The sequence below is a fragment of the Oncorhynchus mykiss genome, chromosome 22, assembly GCF_057628025.1.
Source record: "Oncorhynchus mykiss isolate SJ-2025 chromosome 22, ASM5762802v1, whole genome shotgun sequence".
Classification (NCBI taxonomy): Eukaryota; Metazoa; Chordata; class Actinopteri; order Salmoniformes; family Salmonidae; genus Oncorhynchus; species Oncorhynchus mykiss.
In genome coordinates, this window is record NC_143043.1 from 41,493,620 (window position 1) to 41,510,021 (window position 16,402).

The 16,402-nt window shown below is 40.5% G+C and overlaps 2 protein-coding genes, 2 non-coding genes and 1 pseudogene across 19 annotated transcripts in view; 1 reads left to right on the forward strand and 4 right to left on the reverse strand.

Annotated features, from left to right (window-relative positions):
* The window catches only part of LOC110502096 (CLIP-associating protein 1-B), a 131,953-nt gene extending 129,757 nt beyond the window's left edge, over positions 1 to 2,196 (reverse strand). For all 16 annotated transcript variants that reach the window (XR_016490627.1, XM_090216067.1, XM_090216061.1 and 13 more), the window contains exon 1: positions 1,621 to 2,196. The gene's annotated coding sequence lies outside the window, so the exon portion shown is untranslated. The remainder of the gene's footprint in view (positions 1 to 1,620) is intronic.
* Positions 2,197 to 2,366: 170 nt separating this feature from the next.
* nifk (nucleolar protein interacting with the FHA domain of MKI67) lies at positions 2,367 to 6,092 on the reverse strand. The gene is given in 6 exon segments (NM_001160666.2): positions 2,367 to 3,122; positions 3,530 to 3,592; positions 3,749 to 3,960; positions 4,121 to 4,229; positions 5,423 to 5,551; positions 5,868 to 6,092. Coding segments are annotated over 6 exon segments (891 nt in total). The 5' UTR covers positions 5,988 to 6,092; the 3' UTR covers positions 2,367 to 2,864.
* Positions 3,312 to 3,437, reverse strand: LOC118943734 (small nucleolar RNA ACA64). Its single transcript, XR_005039052.1, has one exon. It is a non-coding gene; the product is annotated as a small nucleolar RNA ACA64 (small nucleolar RNA).
* On the reverse strand, positions 5,151 to 5,278 carry LOC118943733 (small nucleolar RNA ACA64). Its single transcript, XR_005039051.1, has one exon. It is a non-coding gene; the product is annotated as a small nucleolar RNA ACA64 (small nucleolar RNA).
* Positions 6,093 to 8,712: 2,620 nt separating the features above from the next.
* LOC149972863 (high affinity cGMP-specific 3',5'-cyclic phosphodiesterase 9A-like) lies at positions 8,713 to 15,481 on the forward strand (annotated as a pseudogene).
* Positions 15,482 to 16,402: the final 921 nt, after the last annotated feature.

Consider the following 16,402-nt stretch of genomic DNA (forward strand, 5'->3'; position numbering starts at 1 on the left):
AGCCTGCCCCCAAATAAGACCAGGTCCACACCAGACCAAATCTGAACCAATCATATGTTTCACAAGTTTGTACATCACAGTACAGCACAGTGAAGTAGATATGTTCAGTACAGTACATTTCTGTACTATAGTGTTCACTACACTGCTGTGCTGTACTTTTCTTTACTGTTCTCTACTGTACAAACGTGTGAAACATATACATCTATGAGTGGTTCAGATTTGGTCTGGCCAAGGCGGTCCGACCAAATTTCAACCAGTTTTCTACGTCCATTGACGTCCGGTGCCCAGTCGGGGAGGATACTTAAATGGAAAGAGGGTAGGTGGTAGGTGTCATTAAGAACTGGGAGAGGTGACATTAACATTAACATGAGAAAAAATAAGAAAGCCGCACACTACTGTTGATAGTATCACTGCTCTTGATTAAGATTTACATATATGACTAGAAATTAAAGCTTTTGTTTATTCCTATTTTTTTAGGATGGAAAATATATATATACACCTTTATTTAAAAAATAAAATAAAAAATGAAATACTCATTTTAAATGCTCCTATGAACTTCAGATGTTGCTTCTCATGGGTCCTTTACATGGAAATGCCCTACTGCAATGTTGACACGTCATATCAAATCGGCTTTGTTTGTGTATGATGTGACCTGCCAGCAAGAAATGCATAATTCTCCTAAGTAGTATGTCGAATTTGTCTGTGTCTGGGCAATACAACTGTAGTCAGAGTTCGGTCAGACATGCCAAACTGCTAAAGGGACAAAGATTTGCACTGTCAGAAAGTCTGACATTACCCACAAACTAAGAACCATGAAGTAGGCAATTTTATATGAAATATCTGTTAAACGTATGGGTGATATACCCGGGTCCAAAGTCTCTGTGGTTTTGCTAACTCCTATGGTCGTTATCATGCCATGGGAGTCTTGGGACCATGCTATATGGTTCCAAGACCGTATTATCATGGTTCTCAGTTTGTGGGGACTGTCTGATTGCATGAATAGACAGAACACACTCACAGAGGATTACTTAAACAAAGACTGTCAGACCCACAACCTAAGAAGTCATACAACACAAGCAAGACTTGTCACGCACCATTATTTTGGTATTTACACTGAAAACACGGAGAACGCAGAAACGATTAGCTGCCTACAATAAATAAACAGACACAATTATGACAAGCATCCGTGTGCTTGAATTATTGCACAAGTAGCCTTGTACAGTTTTCTACTGTATTTGTTAGCTAGCTTTTGTATCTGCTTGTGGCTGACAGCTAGCCAACAGCAGCAGTCGTATGTGCTTGCCAGTTATTGCTTAGTCAAGCGCTGTCTGGTTAAAATATACCACTAATTCCTATAAGAGACTGACAGTTAAATGGAAACACGTTCAAAAACAACCGCATATTTTGACGATTGTAGCAACTACGGACCGGAGTCAAGCGTTACAGTAGATACCCTATGTTATTTGAATTAGCGCTAGCCGTTTTTCATTGATTAGCTAACGTTAAATGTAACACCACACATAGCTAGCTTACTGTTAGCTAACGTTACTTCACACAACGTGATAATCTATTCTGAATGAAAGCATGCATACATTTGAAACGGTTTGTCTTATTACTTACCATGCCATACTCAGAAAGATCAATACAAATTTCTGAAGTCTTTGTAAATATTGTCGGGTTATGACTATTGAGCAGCATCGAGGCACCTCAGTCGCCACCCGGAATACCGTTTACTGGACAAGAATGGTATTGACGTGGGGATGCGCTTGGAAATTAGCGAATGCACATTTCTGTTCACTACTTCTCTCCTAAATATATTTCCTTCAGCGGATTAAATCGCCCTTGATGTGGCTAATAGTTGTGTGAATGCAGCGTTTCTAAATTTGAAGAGTGCTACAGCAACTCAGTAGTTTATGTGAAGGGAGGCGCAATGGTGCAAGAGCCACCCAAGCGACTCATGTTCTGTTGCTCTGAACCTGTCAAGCTAGTAACGCCTTGATCACACCAATAGTGTCTACGCAAAATAGTGTGCAACATCTGGATGTGTGGAACAAAAGTTTAAGTCACCTTCTGCTACAATTTTTGTCAAGCCGTCTACGCGTAGATTGATGCATACGTCAGAAAAATCCAACATATGCACCACAGAACGCACAGCAACTGCCTCTGCACCACAGACGCTGCTTTCCATTGGAAATTACTGCACTTCTGCTGTACCACAATGAAAAACCCTGTCGGTGTGACCGAGGCGTAAGCCACTAGTCCTCAGCGACATCTTCTGGCATAAACAGATATTTTCACATAGAATAGACAGACGGCTGTCATGGCATTATGATGTGATATCCAAACCCAAAGTCAAGCATTTATATGTATTACAGATCATGACCATTTATTTTGACAACCCAAAATACCAAAGCACATTGACAAATAAACAATCAAAAATTACTGCAGGTGGATAATATCCACGAGTCCATGTCGCTAATACCGACAAAAAATAATGATAACTCAATATTTTTTGTCCGTATGGCTCCAGTCAAATGCAACCCCACCCAACTACTGAGAATGGTTGTTTTCTCATAGTTTGTTAAATTTACAATTAGGCGTGCCTCATTTACGAGCCACCAAAGACATAACAAGTAAATTTTCTGCTTTGTCATTCCATCTTATGGTATAGCTGTGGGGCTTTAGGGAGCGCTATACAGGTTCGTAGGTTAAACCTCAACTGCCAACAGTCATTGGCTCTTTAGCCATTCTCCTCTGGGAAATTATATAGAGGACCAACCAACCATCATGTACAAATGTCTCTGCTTTACATGCAAGGCAATTATAACAAGTTATTGTCCTTCAACGTCGGTGTTGGCGTTCGTTCAATCAGCGCCTCCTTCCTTGACAATGGGCTCCACATCACCCTCCGAAGGCTCTTCTCCCCCTTCTAGGAAGGAGGACTCCTCAGTCTCCTCCTCTGAGGAGCACTCGTCATCTGACTCTGCTCTTTCACTTTTGCCTCTGGACTTTTTGGGGGCTGGTGTATTCTTGATGATGATTTCACCGTCGCTGTCATCTTCATTGATCTTCATGGACCTCCTCCTCTCCAGGACAGAGGGGGTGCACACTGGGGTGACATCCTGAGGGGAAACATATCAACACAGAGGATGTTATACCCAGGTAATTTCAGAGCTATGGGTCTCTATAAGGTCGGCGTCTATTGATGTATCTCTATGGGTGGGAACATGTTCACTGTGCATAACAAGTCAATGAGTGGGTATTATTCTTACTGAGTGTGAGAATCATTTACTTGTTAGATATCGTGATGTGATTGTGGGCACATGGGTTTAATCACCTTGCTATACAGAGCAGGCAATAAGCTTAACGTACCACAATACTGTTGGCACAGTTCTCACCCCAGACAACTGGTACACCTGAGGTAAGTTTCAGAATGTGCCAAAAAGCATAGCTATATGCAACAAAAAAGCATTCTGTAGTTCAATGTAGTCATTCAAAAACGTGTTATTTTCTGATTAATTGTCCTTACCTCACTACATGTGGACGCATTCACAGTGTCATCCAACTTTTTCTTCTGTGGCACTTGGGAAGCCTTCAAGGGTTTACAATAGATTAGGATACAAGTCAATAATGCAGGTTCAAATTCAATACATTCAAATTGTTTTAAAAATGTGAACGTATTGAATTTTAACTTTAATTTCACACAAAGAAACATCTATTGAACCGTTGAGTCAAATGCAAAACTTACAAATCCTGGGAAGTCATAATCAATTCCCTTCTCTGCCAGCCTCTTGCGGAGCTTGGACTCTTTGCGCAGTAGCCTTCCAGTCATCTCCGTGACCTCCTCTGGTGTGTGTCTCTTGTTATAGCGAGCCACAGCAGGCTGCCTGGGCTTCTTAAACTCTCTCTGTGATCCCACAAACAGCTTCTCATGCACCTTCTCAGCGGGGACCAGGTGACCTGTGGAACAGAATACAACTTTATTGGTGCATCTCTTCTCTCTCTCCTCCCACAAAACACACACACTACAAGACATCAAGAGCAAGGGGCAAACGTTAGACCTGAACGTATGACTGTTTAAATTAGGAGCAAAAAGGCATCTTATTTCTTCAGAACTTACATTTGATTAATCTCTCGCCCATCAGGTAGTTGTTCATGGTCTCAGCCACGATCTTGGCAACGTCATCGCAGTCGAACTCCACAAATGCATAACCTTTGCTCCCACCTGTCTGAGAGGAGAAAGGTCAAACGTTTTTCACTGGATCCCCCCAATCTAGCTCTCGAAACCCCCTCTTATCCATGGGGTTTTCTGCGGTTCGATAAAGCCGTTGGCTGCATGTGAACGACAATTCTGAGGCTGTGTTTAAACTTCTAGAAATGACCATCATTGCTTGTGTAGCCGATGTGAAATGGCTAGCTAGTTAGCGGTGGTGCGCGCTAGTGGTGACGTCACTTGCTCTGAGACCTTGAAGTTGTGGTTCCCCTTGCCTTGCAAGGGCCAGGGCTTTTGTGGAGCGATGGGTAACGATGCTTCGAGGGTGACTGTTGACATGTGCAGAGCGTCCCTGGTTCGCGCCCAGGTCAAGAGGACGGACGTAAAGTCTATACTGTTACACTTGCGGTTTTCAAAACATGTGACCCTCATCTTTCATATCAGCGAGAAAGAACGTTTAATATTAAAAAAAAGATATGCGTACTGTAGCAGTTTAAGAGTGCTAGATCCATATGCTGTGTGCGCCTCCAGTTGACAAACTACACATCCTCCCCAGTCATGCACAGGAGTTCAGCACATGCTAGAGACATGGTTGTGTGGAAAAACTAACCCTTAACCTATAGGTGTAGTAAGTTAACCTGCTGTTTTTAGACAATTATTTATGGGTGATATGAAAGGTGTTCTTTATGTTTCTAAAAACTTTACCACAACAAATGGGTTTTAAAGTTTAGAACGTGCATCAGGGCTCTCTGGCCATAAAATACTATCCTCAGTAGGCGCTAAAGGTAGTTTAGAGTCTATGAACGGGTTACCCTCAACCTGATCTCTATCATATCATATCATGTATTATTTCGGTTTTACCATAAAACACTAATTATATCCATGTTCACTTGCCATTAATGATATATAGCTATGCATGAGTGGTTGTACAGTAAGTTAGTGTGGGCACATGGGTTTAATCACACTGCTATACAGAGCAGGCAATAAGCTTAACGTACCACAATACTGTAGGCACTGTTATCTCACCCCAGGCAACTGGTACACCTGAGGTAATTTTCAGACGGTGCCATAAACCTGTGATGAATCAAGTGATACGCATGTGAAAGTATGTTTGTCAAAATAGAAATTACATGTGTGCCTTGACAAGTAAGTAGGCTGGAAATATCCACCATCTTATTCATAAGATCACTGATCAAAGACCGACGATACCTTTTTACTCCTGGCCAGTCGTAACCTGACGACTTTTCCAAACTGTTCAAAGTAGGATTTGAGCTGAGGTTCAAACAAGCCAGTGGGAAGGTGACCAACATAAATCACTCCTGGACTTATTTGGTGTCCCTGTAGAAAAATTAGTAAAATGTGTCAAAGCATAATCCAAAATGTACTAAGAATATCAATACTCTGTCCGAGTTTGATTGCTAACGTTAGCTAGCAAGTTAATAAATAAAAAATAGTTAGCAAGTTAGTGACTAGCAGCACATCGCTTGATGAAACAATCTAAGAAATCAAATGGTTGGATGAACTAACAAGTCAATTTTATTTAAATAAAATTATTATTTAAATGTAGCAGTCTAGCTAGATTGCAAGTTCCACATGTGGATTGTAGTTAGCTTTCAGGCCACTGGCCGAGTCGCATGCGTTTGGGAAAACTAACCTTGTTGGGTCGCTTCTTCACCTCCTGGACTTTCTTCTTGAATTCAGCCTCCTCTTTAGGGTTCAAAGCAAGTAAAGCTTTAGTCGGCTTAGTGGCCGCCGGTGCCTTTGTTTCTGTCATGACAGTTATTTTATTATTTTAACAAGTAAAACTATTCGCGAGCGAGAACACACGACGTTCCGATCCCAAAATGACCACGTTTTCTCCTCTTCCGCCCAGTAACCCACGTGACTACACTCAACGACGAGTTAGTTGAGTCAACTAGAGTTGTCCTTATTTCTAAACAGCGTCACCTATGGGCCGGAGGGATATATATATATCTGTACTTTACTTTACGATTTATATTTTTGACTACTTTTACTTCACTACATTCCTAAAGAAAATATTGTACTTTTTACTCCATACATTTTCCTTGACAACCAAAAATACTCCTTACATTTTGAATGCTTAGCAGGACACGAAAATAGTCTAATTCAAGCACTTGTCAACCGAACATCCCTGGTCATGCCTTCTGCCTCTGATCTGGCGGACTCACTAAACCAAAATGCTTTGTTTGTAAATTATGTCTGAGTGTTGGAGTGTGCCCCTGGCTTTTCGTAAATAAAAAAAACAAGAAAATGGTGCCATCTGGTTTGCTTAATATAATGAAATTGAAATTATTTATACTTTTACATTTGATATTTAAGTATATTTTAAACCAAATACTTTTAGACTTTTACTCAAGTAGTCATTTTCTATAAAGGTATCTTTACTTTAACTCAAGTATGACTTTTTATGACGTTTTCCACCTCTGGATAACAGCTGTTGTCATAAGAAAATAGGAAAAAAGCAGGCAGAGTTTCCTAGAGCAGGCAGAGTTTCCAGTGGATTGACCTACCCAGGACGTCAAAGGTAGGCAATTCAAAAAATATCACCTTACTATTTAATTATCTTTGAAATGTAGTATAAGTCATATTTTGTTGTTTGGAACATAATTTAGTTTTTGATCATAGCCAGTGTGTTTTTTTAAATGTAACATCAAAATGCATTACCTTTGCAGCCTGCTTAAAACTATAGACGATGTAGATTGCAATTTACACCAAGTATTACAATAACTCTGATATGAGAAACATCTCAAAATCTCAGAAATAAAAAGTACAGAGAGAGAAAGGTTAAAAGAACAGAGAGAGCTGTATCCCAGACTGCAGGGCTTGGAGAACAAGATCCTGATTGAGGCTGGTGAGACTCCTGCAACATTGTATGAGATAAAGAGAAAGGAGAAGTCATTACGGGAGAAACTCGAGGTAGGTTGTGTTTTTGATGCTGCACAGCTTCAATTTGATTAATTTTATGAAAAGGCTCATTTCCCAGTATGTAACTTCACCGTGTTCTCCACCTAGCCGACTGTATCCGTCTCCCTACAAAGTGTTGAACATCTCAGCTGGCTTGGACTATTCAAAGAGCTGTCTGAAGAATACACAAGTCCTCTCCTTTCAACCACAAGATAACCCTGTGCAAGACCAGAGAGGAGTGTGAACATGTACAGGAAAAGTTCCTGCAGATGAGGCAGGTTTGCTTTTTACACTCTGTCAATAGAGACAGTGTGATATCAAATGAATAGAATCTTAGGCTCATGTCACTCTTATCCAGACTACATTGCTTTAATAGTAGCGTAGCAACTGAGATAATTTTTTTCATAAGAAAATAACAGAATAGTAATTTTATGTTCCCCACAGTTCCCTCAAGGTATCAGAGGAAGTGAGACAGTACCTCAACACCCCAACTTTTGACAATTGGTCAGTTCCCCATCTATTCAATGTGCCCTTGAGCAAGAAACAAAACCCCAATTGCTCCTGTAAGTCGTTCTGGATAAGAGCATCTGCTAAATGACTAAAATGTCAAATGTAATTTGTCTTTTTCCACTTTACTTAGAAAAATGTACCAATGGACTTTCTTACACAGTAGAAGTTGCAGAGAAGTGGGTTGTGAGCAGTGGTGGAAAAAGTACCCAATTGTCATATTTAAGTAAAAATAAAGATACCATAAATAGAAAATTACTCAAGTAAAAATCACCCAGTAAAATAGTACTTGAGTAAAAGTCTAAAAGTATTTGGTTTTAAATATACTTAAGTATCAATGCAGACTGATGACATAAGTTTAGTGAGTCCGCCAGATCAAAGGCAGTTGGGATGACCAGGGATGTTCTCTTGATAAGTGAGTAATTTGGAAAAAAAATTATGTCCTGCTAAGCATTCAAAATGTAACGAGTGCTTTTGGGTGTCAGGGTACTTTACACCACTGCTAATTGGTGAAGGACATGCACGTCCGTCAATTGAAGAAATACTCAATAGAATCATTCAGTGGTTTGCCAGCTAAGACATTGATTTATTGAAGACCAACCAGTGATAACATGATGTAGATGTTCTTTTTTTTACTTGGCCTGTACAATTTCAATATCAAATCAAATGTTATTAGTCACATGTGCCGAATACAACAGGTACAACAGGTACCTTACCGTGAAATGTTTACTTGCGAGCCCCTAACCAACAACGCAGTATATTTTTTTTTTTAAGGAATAAGAAATAAAAGTAACAAATAATTAAAGAGCAGCAGTAAAATACAATAGCAAGACTATATTCAGGGCGGTACCGGTAGATATACATTTAAGTTGTACTAAACATGTGTGGACATGTCACAGCACTGTGACACCACACAACCATAGAAGTCCTTTAGCAATAAACCAAAATAAATGTAAATGTTTTCTATTAGTATAATTCATGTGGATGAATGTTATAGCAAGTATCCATCATTGAGCTCTATTCTCTCTGGACTTCTCCTCTTAAGATGATTCTTTATTCTCTGGTAGATGTGTGGGCTGATCTGGCTGACCAGATGTGTGATCTGAAAAGTAAGATTGACGCCATTGACCTGCTCACCATACTGACAGTCTGTCATGACCTTGATCACACGGGATACAACAACGCCTACCAGGTGACCCATCTACTATATCTGACCACCACAGAAACAGTAGTACACACTCTGTGTGTGTGTGTGTGTGTGTGAGTGCGTGTGCATCCGAGTCAACGGCTAGCTCACATCAGCCCTATCTTTCAGAGAAATGTTCATACTGAAGTGGCCCTGCACTACAATCTCCCCCTTGGAGAACCACCAGTTTGCTGTGGCTTTTGAGTTTCTGGAGAAGTTAAGGGTGGTATGGGTGGCTGGAGTTGGGCTATGGTGTGGATAAACTTTTCAGATGACAACAGTACACTGTTGGTCTTTCTTACAGAATGAAAACAACATTTTCAGAAATTTGACATCTGAACAGTATAACTGGATAAGAAGGCATCATCAATAAATAATGTATTTCTTAGCTGCCTCCCCACCACAAACACATGTTTACAGTTATCTAACCATAATGTGTGTAAAGTGCATCAAACCTTTTGGAAAACCACATGATTCACATTTGGAAAATCACATGAGACATTTGTTTTTAAACACTTGATGTGGATTTCCACATGTGGAACCATGTGTTTTTGGAACACATCACATTCATTTTCACACATGGATTCACATTTTGACATGAGATTTTACAGGAATGTTTTCAACACATATTAGACACACATGACTATATTGTGCATGTTTAATTATTTTTCAACATGTCCTGGGACTTGAACTCGCAAGCTTTTGGCTCTCTGTATTTTAATCTCCGTGCTACGCCACCACGTGTTCCTACACCTTGAACTTCAAAGTAAATCTCATCCATGTTAAAAATACACAAGAAAAACAATGATATTTATTCAGGAGTAACATTAAAACAGAATAATAATCCCCAGCAACATTAGACAACTATGTAGAAAACTCTCAAATTAATGAAATATACTGAACAAAAATATAAAATGCAACATGCAACAATTTCAAAGATTTTTCTGTGTTACAGTTCATATAAGGACATCAGTCAATTTAAATAAATTGATCAGGCCCTAATCTATGGATTTCACATGACTGGGCAGGGGCGCACTGGGCAGGGACCCACTTGAGAACCAGGCCTAGCCAATCACAATGAGTTTTTCCTCCACAAAAGGGCTTTATTACAGACAGAAATACTCCTTAACTTGGCATGCCACACTTGCAATTGCAACTTATAAAACACTTTAGATGCTGTAAAACTGTAAAAACAAAAACAAAATAACTGTATCCTGTAATTATATATACGAAACAAAAATATAAATGTTTCATGACCTGAAATAAAAAATCCCCGAAAAAATTTATCCGCACTAAAAACGTATTTCTCTCAAATTTTAGGCACTAATTTGCTGCATCCCTGTTAGTGAGCATGTCTCCTTCGCCATGGTAATCCATCCACCTGACATGTGTCGCATATCAAGAAGCTGATTAAACAGCATGATCATTACACAGGTGCACCTTCTTCTGGGGACAATAAAAGGCCACTCTAAAATGCTGCTGCTGAGGGGAGGATGGCTCATAATAATGTCTGGAATGGAGTAAATGGAGTTGGCATGCTGACTGCAAGAATGTCCACCAGAGCTGTTGCCAGAGAATTGAATGTTCATTTCTCTACCATAAGCCGCTTCCAACATTGTTTTAGAGAATTTTGCAATATGTCCAACCGGCCTCACAACCGCAGATCAAGTGTAACCACGTCAGCCCAGGACCACCACATCCGGCTTCTTCTCCTGCGGGTTCGTCTGAGACCAGCCACCCAGACAACTGATGAAACTGTGGGTTTGCACAACTGAAGAAGTTCTGCACTAACTGTCAGAAACTGTCTCGGGGAAGCTCATCTGCATGCTCGTCATCCTCACCAGGGTCTTAACCTGACCTGCAAATGCTCACCTTTGATGGCCACTGGCACTCTGGAGAAGTGTGCTCTTCAGGGATGAATCCCAGGTTTCAACTGTACCAGGCAGATGGCAGACATGTATGGCGTCATGTGGGCGAGCGGTTTGCTGATGTCAATGTTGTTAACAGAGTGCCCCATGGTGGCAGTGGGGTTATGGTATGGGCAGGCATAAGCTACGGACAACCAACACAATTGCAATTTATCGATGGCAATTTGATTGCACAGGAAAAACTGTGACAAGCGGCATCAGCTAATTTTTTTGCATGATAATGCACAGCCCCATGCTGCAAGGATCTGTACACAATTCCTGGAAGCTGAAAATGCCCTTTCTTTCATCGCCTGCATACTCACCTCACATGTCACCCGCTGAGCATGTTTGGGATGCTCTGGATCGACGTGTACAACAGGGTGTTCCAGTTCCCGCCAATATCCAGCTACTTCGCACAGTCACTGAACAGGAGTGGGACAACACTCCACAGGCCACAATCAACAGCCTGCTCAACTCTATGAGAAGGAGATGCGTCGCACTGCATGAGGCAAATGATGTTCACACCAGATACTGACTGGTAGAAGTTGTTCAGGGTCCTGTTGGTTCCAGACTTAGTGCATCGGTACGACTTGCCATGCGGTAGCAGAGAGAACAGTCTAGGACTTGAGTGCCTGGAGTATTTGAAAAAAGTTTACATTTTCACATTTGAAATGTCACACGTGAAGTGTTCCAAAAACAAGTTTTCACATGATTTCACGTGAAATGTCATGTTTCATGTATGAAATTAGGTCATTTTCCACAAGTGAAATCATGTGGTTCAACATGAAACCACTGTTTACCATTCCTGTTAATTTTGTGGAACATTTTTGTCATTATACGGTACATTTCTACAGTAATTTGCTATACATTTACTGTCAATCGCAATGCACTTGGGTACTTTTTGGTCTGCCCGGAAAATTTACTTGGCATGCCTCACATGCAATTGAAACTTGCAGTACACTTTAGATGCGCTGTAAAACTGTATAAAAAAATGTTTTTTTAAAAGTGGTTATTTTTTTCTAGAACTGTAATTTTATATACGTAACAAAAAATATAAACGTTTCATGACCTGAAATAAAATATAATTTCTGCAGTACAGTTGATAACCCTGGTTATGAACGCTAAGAAACCAACCTTACTGAAGCACATGTTATTCCTTTGACTCTCTATTGGCCTCAGCCTACTCACAGGGATGCTCTTAGGATCCCTCGCCCTGGACCCATCTTCCTCTACTAATCTCTTCACTGCCTCAGCATACGGCACCTTCTGTACTGCTCTAATCCTGGCAACCTCAACCTGCCTTTCTCTCACCGGAGAAGTGTACAAGATTCCTTCTTCTTTGGAGTTTAACGGTGGTTGGCATCAAATATGTTGCATTACCGCCCCAACTGGACTATAATAGAAATCCATTATACTTTGTGACACAAAAAAGGGCAAAAAATATAAAAAAACATTTTTTTTTAAAGTGCACTAGCTTAATGTTTATGAACAGAGCATATTAACTCCTCTTATGGGAGACCAACAAGAGCTAGCTAATAGCCACACCTCACGTAAGCCACACCTGTAATCTTCTGATTAGCAACATACTGTTACAGTGGCTGCCAATCAGCAAGTGATGTGCATGTTGTCAACAGAAGAGTCAGTGTAGCCACAGTAGTTTACTGTCAAGATTGTTAGTGGCATCAAGTGTCCTGTAGGTTACTGGCAACATTTTGCCAGTAAGTTATTGTGAGCTTACAATAACCTGCTGACAAGTTGCAAATAAATTACTGGAAAATGCCACTTAAACTTCTACAACCACTTAAACTTCCATTGACAGTTGGCACAAATACACATATGTGACCATGCCCCTACATATGCTAGTGAGCCCCACCAGTACATTGCTCCCACCTATCACAACACAGTGATGATCATACCTTATATTCAAAATATTGAGTAGAAAAATGTCCCAATATACCTACAAGGTACCAAACTGTATGTAGACCTGTGAAGTGTACTTTTAACATTTGGTACCCCAAGTAACAACACTGTAACATACCCTTATTTGTTTAGATTGTGTTAATATGTGTTCCAAAGCATTACTATGAAACTGGTGGCACTGCAGAAACATTGATGGCCTCACAACCAGGAGGTAGAAAGTTCAAATCCCCAAATAATTAATGTATACTTTACATCAAGTGACCTTGAGCACTACTAGTTTTACGTTGGTGGTGATAATTGGACAATTATTTACTTGATTCTGGGCAGCTTTTAGTAATTCTTGCCAATAAGTCTGTGGCCATATCTCTTTCACGCTCACAGATCTGGTTGTGTAGCTGCAGTGTTGCAGGACATTTCAGGTTGATAGCAAACAAGAACTTATGAGTTCAAATCCCATTTAAGGCCAAGTCCCAATTGTGGTCAAGGTACAAGATTTTACAGTAATTATACTATTAACAGCAGAATACTGTCATTATATAGAAATAACTTGTTGTATATATTTACATTCTTTTTATTCAGGCAAAGTGTAGATATGTATTCTAGCAAATCTCCATTATGTCCACAGACCTGGTGGCGCAGAAGGAACTTCAGGTTGCTAGCCACCAAGAAGTTGTGTGTTAAAATCCCAAGGGAGGTTGAGTCCCAAGTAATCAGCATACAGTCCTTTAACATTAAGACCTGAATTTAGCTGTAAAAATACAATAACTAGTTGTAGATTTACCATATTTTCATCGCAAATAGGCAAAAACCTCCATGCCACCATGACACAACATTCTAAGAACGTCCCTGGAACAAAGCCTCTTTGCTTGACATCATGGGAAAATCAAAAGAAATCAGTCAAGACCTCAGAAAAAAAATTGTAGACCTCCACAAGTCTTGTTCATCCTTGGGAGCAATTTCCAAATGCCTGAAGGTACCACGTTCATCTGTACACACAATAGTACGCAAGTATTAACACCATGGGACCACGGAGCATTCATACCGCTCAGGAAAGAGACTCCTAGAGATGAACGTACTTTGGTGTGAAAAGTGCAAAACAATCCCAGAACAACAGCAAATGACCTTGTGAAGATGCTGGAGGAAACAGGTACAAAAGTATCTATATCCACATTAAAACGAGTCCTAGAAAGACATAACCTGAAAGGCCGCTCAGCAAGGAAGAAGCCACTGCTCCAAAACCGCCATAAAAAAGCCACCCTACAGTTTGCAACTGCACATGGGGACAAATATCGTACTTTTTGGAGAAATGTCCTCTGGTCTGATGAAACAAAAATTTACTTTTTGGCCATAATGACCATTGTTATGTTTGGAGGAAAAAGGGGGAGGCTTGCAGCCCGAAGAATACCATCCCAACCATGAAGCACGGGGGTGGCAACATCATGTTGTGTGGGTGCTTTGCTGCAGAAGGGACTGGTGCACTTCACAAAATAGATGGCATCATAAGGTCGGAAAATTATGTGGATATATTGAAGCAAGACATATTGATATGGAGATATTGATCTCAAGACATCAGTTCAAGCTTGGTCACAAATGGGTCTTCCAAATGGACAATGACCCCAAGCCTACTTCCACATTTGTTGCAAAATGGCTTAAGGACAACAAAGTCAATGTATTGGAGTGCCATCACGAAGCCCTGACCTCAATCCCATAGAAAATTTGTGGTCAGAACTGAACAAGCGGGTGCGAGCAAGGAGGCCTACAAACCTGACTCAGTTACACCAGCTCTGTCAGGAGGAATGGGCCAAAATTCACCCAACTTATTGTGAGAAGCTTGTGGAAGGTTACCTGAAACATTTGACCCAAGTTAAACAATTTAAAGGCAATACTACCAAATATTAATAGAGTGTATGTAAACTTCTGACCCACTGGGAATGTGATGAAAGATATAAAAGCTGAAAAAAATCATTCTCTCTACTATTATTCTGACATTTTACATTCTTAAAATAAAGTGGTGATCCTAACTGACCTAAGACAGGGAATTTTACCTAGGATTAAATGTCAGGAATTGTGAAACTGAATTTAAATGTATTTGGCTAAGGTGTATGTAAACTTCTGACTTCAACTGTATGTTATCACGTTATCACATTAACTTCACACATGAGATCATATGTGAATTTCATGTGATTTTTCCATAAGGGAACTCAATGCATTTTATTTATTATTCTTCGATGCATCCTGGCCACTGACATGACAAGGCATAACGAGATCCAGTTGAAAGCCTGGGAATCTTCCCAACTGGATTAAAGTGACGGTTATGTCCCCCCGTCTCCTTCCAGCTGATAATGATCATGATCAAAGTGAGTGACTTCAACGAGACACGGCCCATGGACGTGGCTGAGCCCTGGTTGGACTGCCTCCTGCAGGAGGAGTTCTACAAGCAGGTAACTAACCACAACAACCCAGATATTGGTTATGTTCCAATATACACATTACTATGCATATAACGCATGGCTAAAACACTGCTTCCTTCTGAATGGAGAATAGAGTGGATAATACTAATTAAGTCTGTGGTGTGGATTTTCTCACCACATCCTGTTCTCTACTGCTCTCCCTCGGAGTGACATGGAGAAGCTGGAGGGTCTTCCTGTGACTCCATTCATGGACAGGGACAAGGTGACCAAAGCCATCCTCTCAGACAAGCTTCAAATCAAATTGTATTTGTCACATACACATGGTTAGCAGATGTAATGCGAGTGTAGCGAAATGCTTGTGCTTCTAGTTCCGACAATGCAGTAATAACCAACGAATAATCTAACCTAACAATTTCACAACAACTACCTTATACACACAAGGAATGAAGAATATGTACATAAAAAAATATATGAATGAGTGATGGTACAGAACGGCATAGGCAAGATGCAGTAGATGGTATTGAGTACAGTATGTACATATGAGATGAGTAACGTAGGGTATGTAAACATATAAAAGTGGCATTGTTTAAAGTGGCTAGTGATACATGTATTACATAAAGACGGCAAGATGCAGTAGATGGTATAGGATACAGTATAAACATATGAGATGAGTAATGTAGGGTATGTAAACATTATATGAAGTGGCATTGTTTAAAGTGGCTAGTGATACATTTTTCATACATTTTTACATTATTAAAGTGGCTGGAGTTGAGTCAGTATGTTGGCAGCAGCCACTCAATGTTAGTGGTGGCTGTTTAACAGTCTGATGGCCTTGAGATAGAAGCTGTTTTTCAGTCTCTCGGTCCCTGCTTTGATGCACCTGTACTGACTGTTTCCTGAAGTGCACGATCATCTCCTTTGTTTTGTTGACGTTGAGTGTGAGGTTATTTTCCTGACACCACACTCAGAGGGCCCTCACCTCCTCCCTGTAGGCCATCTCGTTGTTGTTGGTAATCAAGCCTACCACTGTAGTGTCGTCTGCAAACTTGATGATTGAGTTGAAATTAGAAGAACAAAGATCCAGGGCTTCATTGGCTTCGTCCAATTACCTTTTCATGGAGCTGGCCAACCTCTTCACCTGACTGGAGGTAAGATCTCCGTCTACAACCACTTATCTAACGTAGCTTCACTGTGTTTCAACTGCATCCACTAGCTGTGGAATGAAAAACCTACCGGTACTCACTCATATTTTAGAGTGAAAAATGTGCCGGTACTCAAGCGGGAGAAGATGCCAGGCACAGCCATGCCCGTAGTCTGCACCGGTTGGCACTGG